The sequence below is a fragment of the Homalodisca vitripennis genome, chromosome 5 (genome assembly GCF_021130785.1).
Source record: "Homalodisca vitripennis isolate AUS2020 chromosome 5, UT_GWSS_2.1, whole genome shotgun sequence".
NCBI classification, from domain to species: domain Eukaryota; kingdom Metazoa; phylum Arthropoda; class Insecta; order Hemiptera; family Cicadellidae; genus Homalodisca; species Homalodisca vitripennis.
The window spans coordinates 185,460,058-185,476,229 of record NC_060211.1 but is presented as its reverse complement, the minus strand read 5'-3'; the positions used below and the strand labels follow the sequence as shown (position 1 = coordinate 185,476,229).

The 16,172-nt window shown below is 37.0% G+C and overlaps 1 protein-coding gene across 1 annotated transcript in view; it reads right to left on the bottom strand.

Moving 5' to 3' along the window:
* The window catches only part of LOC124363327, a 274,927-nt gene extending 259,062 nt beyond the window's left edge, over nt 1-15,865 (bottom strand). The window contains exon 1 of the mRNA XM_046818573.1: nt 15,690-15,865. Within this exon, the coding sequence (XP_046674529.1) occupies nt 15,690-15,746 (57 nt within the window). The 5' untranslated portion in view covers nt 15,747-15,865. The remainder of the gene's footprint in view (nt 1-15,689) is intronic.
* Between the last annotated feature and the right edge of the window lie 307 nt (nt 15,866-16,172).

Genomic DNA, 16,172 nt, shown 5'->3' with positions numbered 1-16,172 from the left:
GGATTAACAAGGTATCCTCCAGTTACGGTATATATAGGTTACAGTTTTCCCACCTGTTGGCATATCATGGAGATTGTAGTGTTACTTTTATTAGTGTATTACGGGGATTAACAATGATTCCTCCCGTTAGGGTATATGAAGGTTACAGTTTCCCCTCCTGTTAGCATATCTTGGAGATTATAGTGTTGCCTTCTATTAGTGTATCACGGGGGTTAACAAGGTTTCCTCCCGTTAGGGTATATGAAGGTTACAGTTTCCCCTCCTGTTAGCATATCATGGAGATTATAGTGTTGCCTTCTATTAGTGTATCACGGGGGTTAACAAGGTTTCCTCCCGTTAGGGTATATGAAGGTTACAGTTTCCCCTCCTGTTAGCATATCATGGAGATTATAGTGTTGCCTTCTATTAGTGTATCACGGGGGTTAACAAGGTTACAGTTTTCCCACCTGTTAGCATATCATGGGGATTATAGTGTTACTTTTATTAGTGTATCACGGGGATTAACAATGTTTCCTCCCGTTAGGGTATATGAAGGTTACAGTTTCCCCTCCTGTTAGCATATCATGGAGATTATAGTGTTGCCTTCTATTAGTGTATCACGGGGGTTAACAAGGTTACAGTTTTCCCACCTGTTAGCATATCATGGGGATTATAGTGTTACTTTTATTAGTGTATCACGGGGATTAACAATGTTTCCTCCCGTTAGGGTATATGAAGGTTACAGTTTCCCCTCCTGTTAGCATATCATGGAGATTATAGTGTTGCCTTCTATTAGTGTATCACGGGGGTTAACAAGGTTTCCCCCCGTTGTTACCAAGGTTGCAGTGTTTTCTCCTGTTAGTATATTACGGAGATTACAGTCTTTCCTTGTATTAGTGTGTCATTGGGGTTATTAGTGTTCCTTGCACAAAAATAAAAGAACATGACCAAGCCAAATCAGATGCTCAGATTTATGTACCTGACTACACAATTAACTATGTTAGTATTATTTAAATAAAATATTTACAACAGTTGCATATGTAGTCATTTTTAATTTAGTAATTGTAAAAAAGTATATTTCACGGAAATTTGAGAGTAGTCTCATAACATATAGGTATTAACTTGCGGTAAAATACATCAGTAGAGTTCTATACGTTATTTACTTCGTTTTAATTATTATTTCACAATATTGAAAATGTACGATTACATTTTTAATTAAAAAGGGAAGTTTACAAATTAATTTTATTGAGATATTCAGCAAGCGTACCAGAATTAATTTGAACCCTTTCAGGATTTCCAGGATAGCCAGCGTGAAGCGGACAGAAACAGATGACAGGTATTACTATCAGCATTTCTGCCGCATGGCTGCAGCCAAGTCCGCCTCGCCTCGCCCTTTGTGGGGCACGGGGCCGTTCACACAGTCTCATCTGGATTAAGCCAAACACACGTGTGCATCATTGGAAAGCAATAAAGCTGTCCAAACAAAGACGGACTCTGAGGAGAATCGCATTAGAGATAAAAGTGGCAAAGGAAGCGTGAAATGTGGGGGGGGGAGGGTGTCCCTGTTTGGCCAGGGTGGTTCGGGGTGGAAGACATGTCCCCATTGGGGTTATTATGGGGTCTGATGGTAATAACAGATTTTATTGCAGATTTGTTAAGGAAACAGGATTTTTCTGGACACATGCCATCGTTCAGTGATACAAATCGGTTGTATTGTATTGTAAAAAGTGTTGCTGATTTTTTTTGTATCACAAACGATACCAAATGTTTGGAAAGATACTTTTTCCTTCACAATCCTTTCATCGTCTTTCTGTTAATTAAAATTAAAAGACTTTTATACGGAGCTGAAGAGGATTATTAGTTATATACGATGCATTATTCTAAGTAAATTCTACCACAAAGGTTACGGAGAGCTATAGCAGAATGTCGCAAGGAGTTAAATAATTATGAAAACGTGGTTGTACAGCACTTCCAGCCAGATAACATTACGATTTTTTAGTTGTTTAAAGAAATAAATACAATCATATATAAACAATTTTTATAAACTATTAAAATCATAATGTTTTTGTTTGTCGATTGCATTTAACAAACTTTATGAAATGAAAATACATCGAGGAGCTATCATCATTTGATACTCCAATTCAGCTATTTATGTTCAGTTTGAAGAAATTACGAATGCGTCAAGTCATCTTTAATATCGTGTCGTTATCTGTGGAATATCTTTTGATAGAAGGTACCTAGACACTTGACACTTGTACAAAATTTCCATTTGGTCCGAGCAAAACTCTATTGATTTTGGGATAAACAGGTCAAAGGGCAGGAAAGTTGCAGCCCGGGAAAGTACCCAGTCGGATAAAAGACAAGTTACAGACCGGAAAAGTACATAGTCAGAGAAAAGACAAGTTACAAACCAGGAAAGTACCTATTCGGAGAAAAGACATGCTTAGTTCGATAAAGACTTCCATTCAGTCAGATCCTTTGGGACTGTGTTATACTGATGTAATGTCCATTAGTCTAACAGGGATAGTTCCAAAGTTGTATGATACTGTCGTTTTAAATAACTTGAGGTGTCCCTCGACCGTTCTCCACATTTCAGTTTTCAATCCGTGTTTTGAGACCGAGTGAGTAATTTCGGAATCCGTAACAATCCCTTCAGTTAAGGTTAAACTATCTTAAACAATACTGTAAAAGGTTCCAAAAGGGTCGGAAGATTTTTTTATACATCGCCGTTATCAGAGACATACGATGAAAGATGAAGGTACGCGTTATCAACAATATGTTAAGGACTATTGTGCCCTTAGCGATTCTTATTTCTACTGTCAGACCTTAGAACTACAGTAACTGCATTACTCTAGTTCCCTCTGAAGAAGAAAAGACGATTTAGGATCGCATTGTCAGAAGTGATTGAAGTCGGTATCAGCATATAAGCCAAATCCTTTCCCCCGCCAACGAGAAGGTAAAAGCTAGGTTTAAATCAAGTGTTTTGATCATCTTAGTCTTCCTAGCAGATAATGTGTGTGTACTATAATGTGTTTAACGGTATTTGCAAATATTTATCAAAGAAATTTTCAAATGTGAGTAACATATTTTAAAATCTACTCCTTGTCATGATTTCTCAATAATATTGCTTTGTTTCGATAGTGACTACTAAAACAAACGGATGTAATTTACTAATTTAATGGTGATGTAAATTACACAATTTTATAACTTGACACTTTTGGCACATGAAATGTATGTAGTGGATGAAACAATCACACCACGGAATGGATAAACTCACAATCAAACAAAAACAAATTACTTCATTAAAATTATGTACATTTATAAGTATATAGTTCTGATATTACCACTCAGCATGGAAAAGTATTATTTTGATGGTTGTAAACGATAACATGAAATAATTATTTATCTCCCAGTAAATATTTACAATGACATTACAAAATACTTATTTGAAAATACTAAACCATCTATGACCAGTTACGATGGTTTAGCAATATATTTTTTACAGAACTTAGAGTGTACCTTAACAATAAACAGTGCGATGAGCCTATGCAGCATCTTAACCAAAACAGTATATGTACATCTCCCAAACCAATAAACAACATAATACAGAATAATGTTTATTTCACAACTAAACAAAAGCAAAACTTCATTCATAATAAATAAGGGTGTGACATAAAATCACAAAACACTCCACTTAGACAGCTAAAACTAAAATTAAACTAACATCTTAAAATTTTTTGAAAAATAAATAATAATATAACAATAATAAATCAACTAGTATATTATTTTAACAAATATCTTAAATAATAATAATAACAAGATCAACATCATCTAAATCGTATCATACATACTTCTAATATTACACAAAATAACTTAAAACTAATTTTTAAATAACTTAATTCGGTAAGTTTTATTAACTTATAATTTGTTGTGAGCTACATTGAAGTAGCCTAATTATATTAATATGAAGACTACATAAACATACACAACACAATGTGGTAACTTACGGAGAATGCCGCAAATAATAACATCACGTCTGCAGGCCGGGTAGTCCCACCTAAGCTCGTGAAATATCCGCGAGCGATTCGCCCAAACAAACGCAATTCACGGAGCTTTGTTCTGCCGGCAGCTTATCGCAGAAACGGGAACTTCCCGAATTTATTGGCCCAGTTTCGGTGATAAATCGCGGAGTCGGTGAGTGCGGTCCCGTCTACGTCTGATAACGCTCGGACCCGGTGCTTACGCAGCACTGTTCGGGTAATTAACCGTGGCCGTGGTCCCATTACCGGTTCCGGTCCCGGTCACTCTGCCCGGGAATCCCGGCTCTGTGTACTTTGCTGCAATCATCCCGGCGACAATCGCGTCTACTCGCTCTGGTAGCAGATAATCAATCAGCACCAGGTATTACTGACAATGACGGATCGTGTGCGAACCTTCTCTGCGTGTATTACAGCTCAAATCTGCAGTGAGATCGCTTCAATACAGTATCCTTTGATCATTTCATCAAAAGTGAACACATTGAAACCGTCACGTTTTATAAATTAGAGTATATTTCGTTTTATGATCTTATAAGGCGTGTAACAGGAACATAATTCTTTGTTGAAGGTTGATTTTGACGATGAAAGGATTGTGAAGGAAACCGGATTTATTCGTAGGGAGTTGGTCGACGAATGCAGACCTATTGAAACCTGTAATATGTAGTTCAGTTTTAATAATTAGAGTTATGTTTAGTATTTTTATTTAGTGCATGTTTTAGAGTTTGTGAAGTTGACACAACATGGTGGTTGTGATTCATGACTTACGCGTGTCACAATGCACTGGTATGATTTGTTTATTTTAACCTAGTTTGTAATTATGTGTTAGGTTAGTTATTTTCCAGAAGAAGAGATCAGATTGCAGATCTCGTTACTGATTTTTTGTATCACTGAACGATGGCAAATGTTCGGAAAAATCCTGTGTAACATAATATTAATAATATAATATTATTAATATTATATTTCCCCCCCCTTCCCATATTATAAATAACAATAAATCATAACACAACAACAATCGTAATGAATAAAAACGAAATTTTAATTTCAATTTAGACTTTTGTGATATATTCTAGAATACACAATGATAATACCAGCTAAGTATAACGTCATACCACGTATCGCCTGACACGACTCACTGAGGTTGCATGCTAATCTCAACTCTATAACTCATTTAATTAGGCTACATATTAGAATATCATACGATTTTACGATTCCGTGTTTTGTTATAAATTCAGTTATTCTGCTATGTTCTCGTTGTCATCACAGTTACGGATAAGACCAATGTAAAATGTTTGTATCACTCAACTAAATACCGTGTTACATCATCGTAATCGACGTGAATTTCAAATTCGCGGACAGAGATATAAATTTGTTCAGCCCCTCCAGTGATATTACGCTAACGCTCAGGCAATTATCAAGATCATCGCGTTTTCACCTGCAGCGTGTAGAAAGCACAGATTTAGACAGAGTAATGTTGTTAATCAGATCAAAATAATTACAGAATCACAGCCACGGCCATTGAGGGTGACAGGGAACAACCGATTGTTGTCGGAGATAATTTTGTTATATGGATTCAATAGCTGGGGTGACACCCAGCGTAACTGTCACAATCATTTACGGTCGTCATGACAGTGTATAAAGGCCTACTGCGGCACTGTCACGGCACTCGATATACTGTAACTAACTGCCGCGGCACCTGCTCTCTTGTCCCGGAAACGGTACTATTTAATCTGACACTATTTGTTTGCGTGATTGTGTTACCCACACGAGTTCCCTTTGATGATGATCGACTCTGTGAGTTACGATTAACCTAGTTGACCTGTTTTATTCGGATCGGGCGAAAGTCCGTGCAAACCGTAAGAGCAGGTTATAATTAATTATTTACTCCTACTAATCACCGGTAGCTCCCCAGGAGAGTTCACTTCTAGCTGGTTTATACCTTCCAGTTGAACCCACACTGGGCACAGCAAAAACCGATGTGTTACTTAAATCTGGGCAACATTATGGATGTCCAGGAGTGGCACATCACTGACCGCAAATATCGAAATTCTGGGGTGCAAGGGTTGTTCGATATGTCTAGTCTACTGCGGAGATAGAGATTGTTGGATTTTGTGAGGTTCCCTAAGGGTCAAAGATTCTTGTTAGCCTACACTGAAAGGTGTACCACTTCCTGTCTGCTTTGACTGGACGCGCTGGTTCAGAGCTGGCATCCCCTTCTTCCAAAGGGAATTGGATGAGATTAGTGTATTCTTCTTCATAGATCTCGACAGGTGGCGGCCCCTACCACAAACCTAACTCATCCAGAATATCCTGTTACTCCGGAAGCACCTTTTAGGACTAGGTGCAATTTCTAAGCTTTTAAGCGAACAAAAGAGACTTACCGACAGCAACCTCTTGTACCAGTTGCACCATTCCCTTCGCAAGTCAAGAACGATCGTAGATGTCGTGTACGAGACACGTTCAGATTGGATGACGTCGAAAATCCAACTTTAAAGGATATTCATTAAATTTCCTTTACAGCTGTAAAATACTGCAATGTAATCAGCGGCGAAGGTAATGCATTGTTTTGGCTTGCAGTCTTCCTTTCATTGTGGTTATAATTATAAGCTCTTAATGCCGAGCGAGTTTCACTTGTTCCTTGGCGTTAAACACTTCGCCAGAGAATGGCAAGGTGAAAGTAGACGATGAAAACCTTTCTCATATCCTCATAGACCCTGTGAGATTTTAAAAATTAATTGGATATTATTTAATGATAAATATTTGAATTTATTAGATCAGCGTGATCAATGCCTCCATTTAGTGAGCTGGTGTAATTTATGTCCTATCCGTCTGTCTACAGGACATCTCGAGAATGGATTAAACTATATTTAAAACCTTTTGGACGAAGCTTCACTTCTATACAGGCAATTTAGAGTTTGATGGCGTTGGTTATACCTACATAGGATTCTACTTGGCGTTTATCAACTCAGGGTATCTCCAGAACAATCAATCTATTCACTTGAAACTATGTATAAAACTTCGTTTCTAATACATCGTAAACGATGATGGTGTATGTTCCTCCGTGGGACTTGTTTGGACATCAACGATACGTACTACTTAGGGTCCAGCAAAGTGTCTCTGTTGGTCTATCTGTTTAAGGTTTGACAGTGTAGCATGAAAATTAAGCGAAAACTGTTACTCTCGAGCCTTTCTCTAGGTGTTGTGACATTCGGTCTTATGATACAACGGTTAGGGGGTGTTTCACACGAATACATGTTTAGGTGCTGTGGGATTATGTACTGTGAGACTCCACCGTTTAATATATATATATATATTTACATATTTATTTCATAACAAAAATACATTCAATATTTTAAATGTATAATTTTGTACGGGGTTTTTATAATAACAGGCGTTTAATTTTGTACTAACGTGAGGAGCCTCTGCTAATTTATACTTCTGAAAGGGGTACATGGAGGGTTGGATTATGCATTAATCTGCGGATAATTCGTTCGCATTTTTCTTTGGACATTAAACATATAAATTTCAAAACTATCTATTTGAAACTAAAATCATTAGAGAGGTTCAAACCTTCTCCAGGCCCTTTAAAAAATTATTGTATTGGATATACTAATTTTTCTTAAGTGTAATGAACTGGGCAATTCTAAAAAAACATCTTCTATGGGAAAGACTTTGCAGTGGCACTCGTTTCATAGAAAATACCCACACATTTTATGTACAACATTTAATTCGGGTCAACTATAGCCAACTTAAAATGTAATAAAATATATTGGCTAAATCTTAAACAAGCATTGTCATGTTAAATATACTCAGACTTGATTTCAGACTTTTAAGAGTCGAGTTTTAAATACTACCTTAGTGAGAAAAATATTGCCTATATACATTACAAACTTTACACCCTCATTGGTTGTCATAGCATTATGTAAGATGATTCATTATTAAGATGTAGGCTACAGTTAATATACATCTGGTGTACATTATTTACAAATAATAACTTTTCAAACTGCTTAGAATTACACCCTTTCTTGGAAAAAAAATCCTGCACACTTTGCTCTGGATATCATCACCCACCCCATGGAGGAATTAGTTCTGGCTACAAAATTTGTATTTATATTTACTCTTAGGAAAGCTAGGGCGGGGTGACGGTAATATAGTGGGGGGGGGGGGGTATTGGACGTATGGAAGTGTGAATGGACACGTGCTCGGGATTAGCTGAAGGACGATCGCGTCCTGAGCTGATCCTTACAGCACACGTCACAGATCCGTCTCACGCGAGTCAGTCTCTCCCACCCCCGGAAAGGCGATTTGGGATCGGTTGTTGTCGGTGCGATTTCACTCAGCATCTGGATATAAGCCGAACCCTTCCTTTGGCATCGCATCCCCAGATTCTTTAGACAGCCCGAAATCGATTCTTTGTATCGGCTTTATCTTTGCTTACAGTTGCTATCCAGTTGAGAGAACTTGACTTGATCATTTTCGGGTACTCGTGAAAGACGTTAGCTTTTTATACTGTAAATATTTAAAGAAACGTTTGCAATAGGAAAGTAAAATGTAATAAAGTGTCTTATATGTATAACGTAAATGTTTATTGTTTTGCGGTAATTTTTATGTACATCATAAAGTGTACATAAAAATTACAAACGAATGATTTAATTTTCTGATAAAGTTCAGAAGTAACTGAGATGTACTAAAATAACTGTATTAGATAAATAGAATATAAAAGATATTAAAAGGAGAACAAGTGCCGCTACTGAGGTGTAAGTGTCCACACAGGTTACCATTTGATGGCCCTGGGTGGGTGTTACCATTCTATTTTCTATATTTACAGGTAGAGAATTGAATCTCTTTCGACACCTAGTAGCATCGGTCCTCCCGCCTGCAGTCCCCGCGGCCTGTGTATATATGGCGACACTACACGCTCGCACTCCACCGAGAACTGTAAACTTCAACGTTTTAGAAAACAATAACAACGTGAAAATTACCATAGTCTTGTTTAATCGTATTTATCCTGTTAAATAGAACAATGTATTTATAAACATGCTATCTTTCATAAATTACCATATTTTTTGAATTAATGCCTTATTTAATTGTTTTAATGATACGTTTAAATCTTAAGAGTGTGGTTCCTTCTGAATAGAAATAGTCTGAATAGTTTTTTGTGTAACTCAATGTATGTTGTATGTTTAATCGATAAGAATTATATTTTGCATCGAGATCTCTTGTACGAAAGTTTATGCTTCAGTGTGCAATATAATCTCTAAAATGTGTGTATAAGCCCATACCCACATCGATCTTTGTGAAATAGGTGTGTATGATAGTAAGTAGTACATTCATCCAATAGTGTCCAATACCTGAAAAATATTTCGATGAAGGAGTTTCCAAATTGTATTATTCTCGTTGTTGCAATAATTATATCTGGATACAACAATAGGGGTGCTTGCAGTAACTTGGGGGAGGGGGAGGGGGAGGGGTTAATGCAACAATTAGCCTCTGAATGAATGAAACTATTATGTGAAGCACAATAACAACGGGTAAATGACATTACTATGGGAGAGTACATTCAACTGGAGTAGATCGTTCTCCTTAGTGCTCTAAATTAGGCCGGCGGCCTCGTACAACATCCTCCTGTATAATTGTTTTACATATTCTCACTGCCCATTACGTCTTCCCCTCCACTTCTCTTATCGTTTGAATAAGAATGCAATTGAAATTTGTGCCGCCTAAAACGATGCTTTCTGATCATTGGGTAACCTTGTCAAAACATTGGCTGAAAAGAAAATGTGTCTAGTCGATCGTGATTGAAATACTAAATTATCCATTAGGATTTACTTCAATTTTATTGTAATTGTTAAGTAACTTACTTAAAATTGCTCATCGCTTACAGGCTCTCTAAACGTATTTTAAATTTTAATTATTAATAATAATACATTAAATCAATCAGATATCTAAAGTGGCCTCCCTGTACTTCTTTGCAAAAGTATTAACTCAAAGCACTGACGCCATAATAACAATGTCTGTTTGAAATAAATAAGGATATTATACTAGAAATATTTCAATTTAAAATTATTTTTGGGTTGCCCCAGGACCAAGGTTTGGGAAGAAGGCAAAATTTTCCAAAATAAAAATCACTATTATAGGCTTTATAATGTAAATTGAACAAGCGTTTATACCTCCATTCTTTCATAGGTTAGGTGAGCGTAGGATAACGAAAGACTTTCATGAGACCCAGAGGGTCTTTATACGCGAATTTGAACAGTGGAATCCATACATATAAAATTTTAAATCATTATTTTGCGTGAAAGACCCGTTCTTTAGAAATAATTTACATGTTATTCTTAATTGCAAAAGTTTATTTAAACCAAAGTTGTGTGCTGTAACGGTTCAATTGAAGATAACAATAGGTCGAATTGAACAGTAACAGATCGTGTCCCAGTGGCGGTAAAGTTGGCGGTAGTTAGTTATCTACCGTGACAGTGCCGCATTCACTGCTGTATATCGACACGATGTCCGACAAATAACCAGTGAGACAGTTACAGCGCTACAATCATTGATTGCATTCACTGCTGTATATCGACACGATGTCCGACAAATAACCAGTGAGACAGTTACAGCGCTACAATCATTGATTGCATTCACTGCTGTATATCGACACGATGTCCGACAAATAACCAGTGAGACAGTTACAGCGCTACAATCATTGATTGCATTCACTGCTGTATATCGACACGATGTCCGACAAATAACCAGTGAGACAGTTACAGCGCTACAATCATTGATTGCATTCACTGCTGTATATCGACACGATGTCCGACAAATAACCAGTGAGACAGTTACAGCGCTACAATCATTGATTGCATTCACTGCTGTATATCGACACGATGTCCGACAAATAACCAGTGAGACAGTTACAGCGCTACAATCATTGATTGCATTCACTGCTGTATATCGACACGATGTCCGACAAATAACCAGTGAGACAGTTACAGCGCTACAATCATTGATTGCATTCACTGCTGTATATCGACACGATGTCCGACAAATAACCAGTGAGACAGTTACAGCGCTACAATCATTGATTGCATTCACTGCTGTATATCGACACGATGTCCGACAAATAACCAGTGAGACAGTTACAGCGCTACAATCATTGATTGCATTCACTGCTGTATATCGACACGATGTCCGACAAATAACCAGTGAGACAGTTACAGCGCTACAATCATTGATTGCATTCACTGCTGTATATCGACACGATGTCCGACAAATAACCAGTGAGACAGTTACAGCGCTACAATCATTGATTGCATTCACTGCTGTATATCGACACGATGTCCGACAAATAACCAGTGAGACAGTTACAGCGCTACAATCATTGATTGCATTCACTGCTGTATATCGACACGATGTCCGACAAATAACCAGTGAGACAGTTACAGCGCTACAATCATTGATTGCATTCACTGCTGTATATCGACACGATGTCCGACAAATAACCAGTGAGACAGTTACAGCGCTACAATCATTGATTGCATTCACTGCTGTATATCGACACGATGTCCGACAAATAACCAGTGAGACAGTTACAGCGCTACAATCATTGATTGCATTCACTGCTGTATATCGACACGATGTCCGACAAATAACCAGTGAGACAGTTACAGCGCTACAATCATTGATTGCATTCACTGCTGTATATCGACACGATGTCCGACAAATAACCAGTGAGACAGTTACAGCGCTACAATCATTGATTGCATTCACTGCTGTATATCGACACGATGTCCGACAAATAACCAGTGAGACAGTTACAGCGCTACAATCATTGATTGCATTCACTGCTGTATATCGACACGGTGTCCGACAAATAACCAGTGAGACAGTTACAGCGCTACAATCATTGATTGCATTCACTGCTGTATATCGACACGATGTCCGACAAATAACCAGTGAGACAGTTACAGCGCTACAATCATTGATTGCATTCACTGCTGTATATCGACACGATGTCCGACAAATAACCAGTGAGACAGTTACAGCGCTACAATCATTGATTGCATTCACTGCTGTATATCGACACGATGTCCGACAAATAACCAGTGAGACAGTTACAGCGCTACAATCATTGATTGCATTCACTACTGAAATGTGCCGAAGGCTCATAATATTATTTACATTTGCTTTTATAGTTGTTGAATCTAAATAATTCATGAATTAAAATAAGATGAATTTAATACTCAAACACACATTTTAGCCTTTCTCATCGTTAACCTTATTTTCCCATCGCGGAGCTTCACGATAACGGTACTGGTATCCGCCATAACACTGGACACTGTTTACATTGACTCGCGAGTTTGAGGTTATGTCACAGACCTCGCCGCACCTCCGCCAGTTGACGCGAGATGATATAGGGGTTGCTATTAGACAAATCGAAAGGTGAATGGACACGTGCTCTGGATTATCTCAAGAACGATCGCGTCCTGAGCTGATCCTTACAGCACACGTCACAGATCTTTCTCACGCGAGTCAGTCAATTCCACTCCTGAAATCGATTTGGGATCGGTTTGTCGGTATGATTTTGCTCAGCGTCGGGATATAAACAGAATATTTCATTCTGAGATTTAGTCTCATGATTCTGTTCTAGTCTTAAATATATATCAATAAATAAAAATGCTTTGATTCATTCGAGCGTTTATCACATACTCTGATTTTATTAACAACCCATGCTACATTTAAATATTACAAATTCTATATTTAAATAAACTATAACTACAATCCATAATCTAAAATGTATTTAGTTAAACTATACAAGAGAATAATAAATAATAATAATACCAGCACGTACGCAAAATCTTGATTTATAATAAAAAGACTACAGAGGCAAGGTTTCGTAAATGTTTTAGGTATATGTCCTCTTTGAGATATGCAGGTAGGAAATTGCACACCGTCGGGCCAAAAAACGAAAATTTCTTCCTCTCCATTGTCACTCTAATCCTGTCAGTCCCATGGACCGATTATATCTGAGCAGGTTAGGTTAGGTTAGTCAGTACATTCTGTGTAAATAAACATTGTTAAGTCGAAATAAGACGTATTTAAAATTTAAACGAATAAAAAAATACAATCACATATTTTAGTAGCTCTTGTAGTTTTAAAATTATCTACACATTTAATAGGACATTGGAATGTCTCTGGGGTGAACCTCCACTTCCGGAATTCTTTTTAAAACATAAGTAGCCTTGCTGTAGATGGAGCTTATATTGGTCACTGTTAAATTACATGAAAAACATAAAACCATAAGTAGCCTTACACGTGAGCCATAGTTTAAACTAAGTTGACATAAATATGTTAGCTAGATTGATTCGAGTTCTGGTACGATTTACGTTTTTGTGAAGTTACTTTCATAATATCATTCATTGGCTCTTCAGATCTACATCTCATTTGAGTAAAAACAGATACTGATTTTCTGAGCAGTACATACAGCAAGTGCATGCGTCGTTACTGTTTTCATTTTTATTCTAGAGTAAAACTGATAGAAGTACAGTAAAACTTCCAATACAGGCATACTGATCCCAAAATAGGTCAAAATAATCCAAAATCGGGTCCATATGGGAGAATCCGTTCAATATGTAGGCTACACGAATAGCTACTTAAAACTAAAGCGTAAAATAACGATAAATATTGTAATTTACGCACCCCTCCCCCCTTAAATTCGGCTATACAAAGGACTTGTTTGTTAGACGGTGTATAGGTTGTGAGCATATACGAAAAGCCGCAATTGTAAAAGCAAAAAATACTTAAGAATGCAGGCGACGCATGACTTACAATACAACAATGTACTGACACGAGATTCCAAGTAAATTAATGACCAGAAAGTAGAACATAGCTTCATTACTTAGAGCTTTATTAGCCTTGGCATACCCTCACATATTCCGAGAAGCCTATTTTTGAAAAGTACTTTCACAGTGATGTAGTCAAAGAGGGTCCCGAGCCCCTTCCCAAAAAAATCTGTCTGGGAAAAATGATAAAGTGTTCAAAAATACATTTTACTAATAAACTCAGTACGCTATTACAATACATTGTACATTTCACGAAGTTTCAGTTGTGCATCACTGAAAAAAGTATTTAAGATTAATTAATTTGGTTGAACTGGTTATTTCTATCTAGCCATAAAATCGGGACGAAAATCCTAGGCGTGGTTATCAGACGCTCTTATTGGGACTTGCACGTTTAGTTATTCGTACTCAACCCATGCTTTGTATCAATAAATATGAATACTCTCAGTGAGATATGTGGAAATGAAATAATAAAAAATAGGCGATATTTGCAATCTGAAGTTCTCTATTGCTTCTTGATTATTGCATCTTACATCCTTTCAGTTGAGGTATTTTTACAGCTGTAACTCGATTGGTATGTATTTTCAGAGATGACTACAACTGATAAGAGAAAGTAAATACATTGGTTAGTTCAGACTGTTCTTCACTACTCGATAGACAGTGACATACGCGTTTGTAGATAACGAGGACATTCATGGTGTTGTCTAAATTCCATGAAAGTTATAATATAAATTTTAGAATTTTTGTATCTTTCACGTATTATGTTAAAAAGAAGACTTCGTTCGAACTCCAACCATCTCCAAACAAATATGACATTGGGATTGGACTCCTCCTCTACAAACTCAAAATCTTGATATGCCACTGACCTCGCTACACAATTAAGACCTATGTACCCTACAAATTAAAAATTATGGAACAAATTTTATTTTCATATGGCTAAGCAAAACTCTTCAATAATACATAGTCTAATAGGCACAATAAACCAAGACCATGTCATTCTACGATTATGAAGCGTAAATTTGCAATTCTCGTGCGGTAAAAAATTCGGGTTCAAATTAGTTTAACTTTTTAGCCTCAAGATCCGTAACGGCAAAAGGACAACTATGAATTTTTTAAAATTCTGAGCAAAAATAATCTTGTGCGAAAAGTTGTTAAATTAAATTAAAAATTACAGAATCCAAAAATAGAATTAGTGTTTGTTTTTAATAGGGATTATTCATAATTTACATAATCTAAAATAAAAAATGTTGTGTGATTTAAATTAAACAAAGGCCTTCTATACATCGAGCCCATCAATTAATGAGGTAGCCTGCCTCTACATATGACGAGAATAAGGAATCTCTTCGTAAAAGGAAAAATCTCGTCTGGGGTGCTCCACTTGTTAATTCATTCCTTAAACAGGTAAAAATAATACAGGCTACGGACCTTTTGATACGATATGAACTAACTACTCTTTCTATCGATAGTGATCGATAACCATAGACCGCAATGATGTACTAAGTGCAGTGCACTTACAAACTGACTCAAAAACCATCCTAATTTGGGTAGGATAATAATTAGTTCTATTTACAAAAGTCGATCACAATATTACTATTTGATTTTACAAAAAAAACTGGGTTCCACTAAGTATAGCAATGGGATTTATAGCTGAGCTATCTATTCTTCTATATACTGCAGATACAAGATAGAAGCTTCGAATTAACTTTCTTCTTCTAGTTACATTTATGAATTAATTTAGTGTACATTGTTTAATATAACCCTAACTTAAGCAAAAAATTGCTAAGTTTTAAAGTTACTTAACAGTGTCATTTTGAGTCTTCAATAAGTATAAGATAAGAAATTTTACCTTTTTCCCATCGCGGAACTTCACGCTGCCCTCGATAACGGTACTGGTATCCGCCATAACACTGGACACTGTTTACATTGACTCGCGAGTTTGAGGTTATCTTACACACCTCGCCGCACCTCCGCCAGCTGACGAGTTCGCGGGAAACTGAGCTCGGAAGGAAAGCGGATTGCCGCCTCCCGCCGCGCCGCGCCGTCATGCGACAACAATGGTACAGCAGCGCTCCCCGTGGCTGTCACCGGAACTGCGCCACTGTCACGGCCAGCCGCCAAATAAAAACATAACCTCAATCTCGCTGCAACTTGGTAAAGCACGTCAATTTACTTTATTACAGCTGTTTAATTTGCAATATTGACGTATTTCTTACAACTCATGCGTCAAAGTATAAATTTTAACCAACTGTCAGGTAAGAGTAAATAATTTTTCAAATAGGTAATGTAGCTTTATATTATTTATTAGTATAGATATTACTCAAACTTTTGA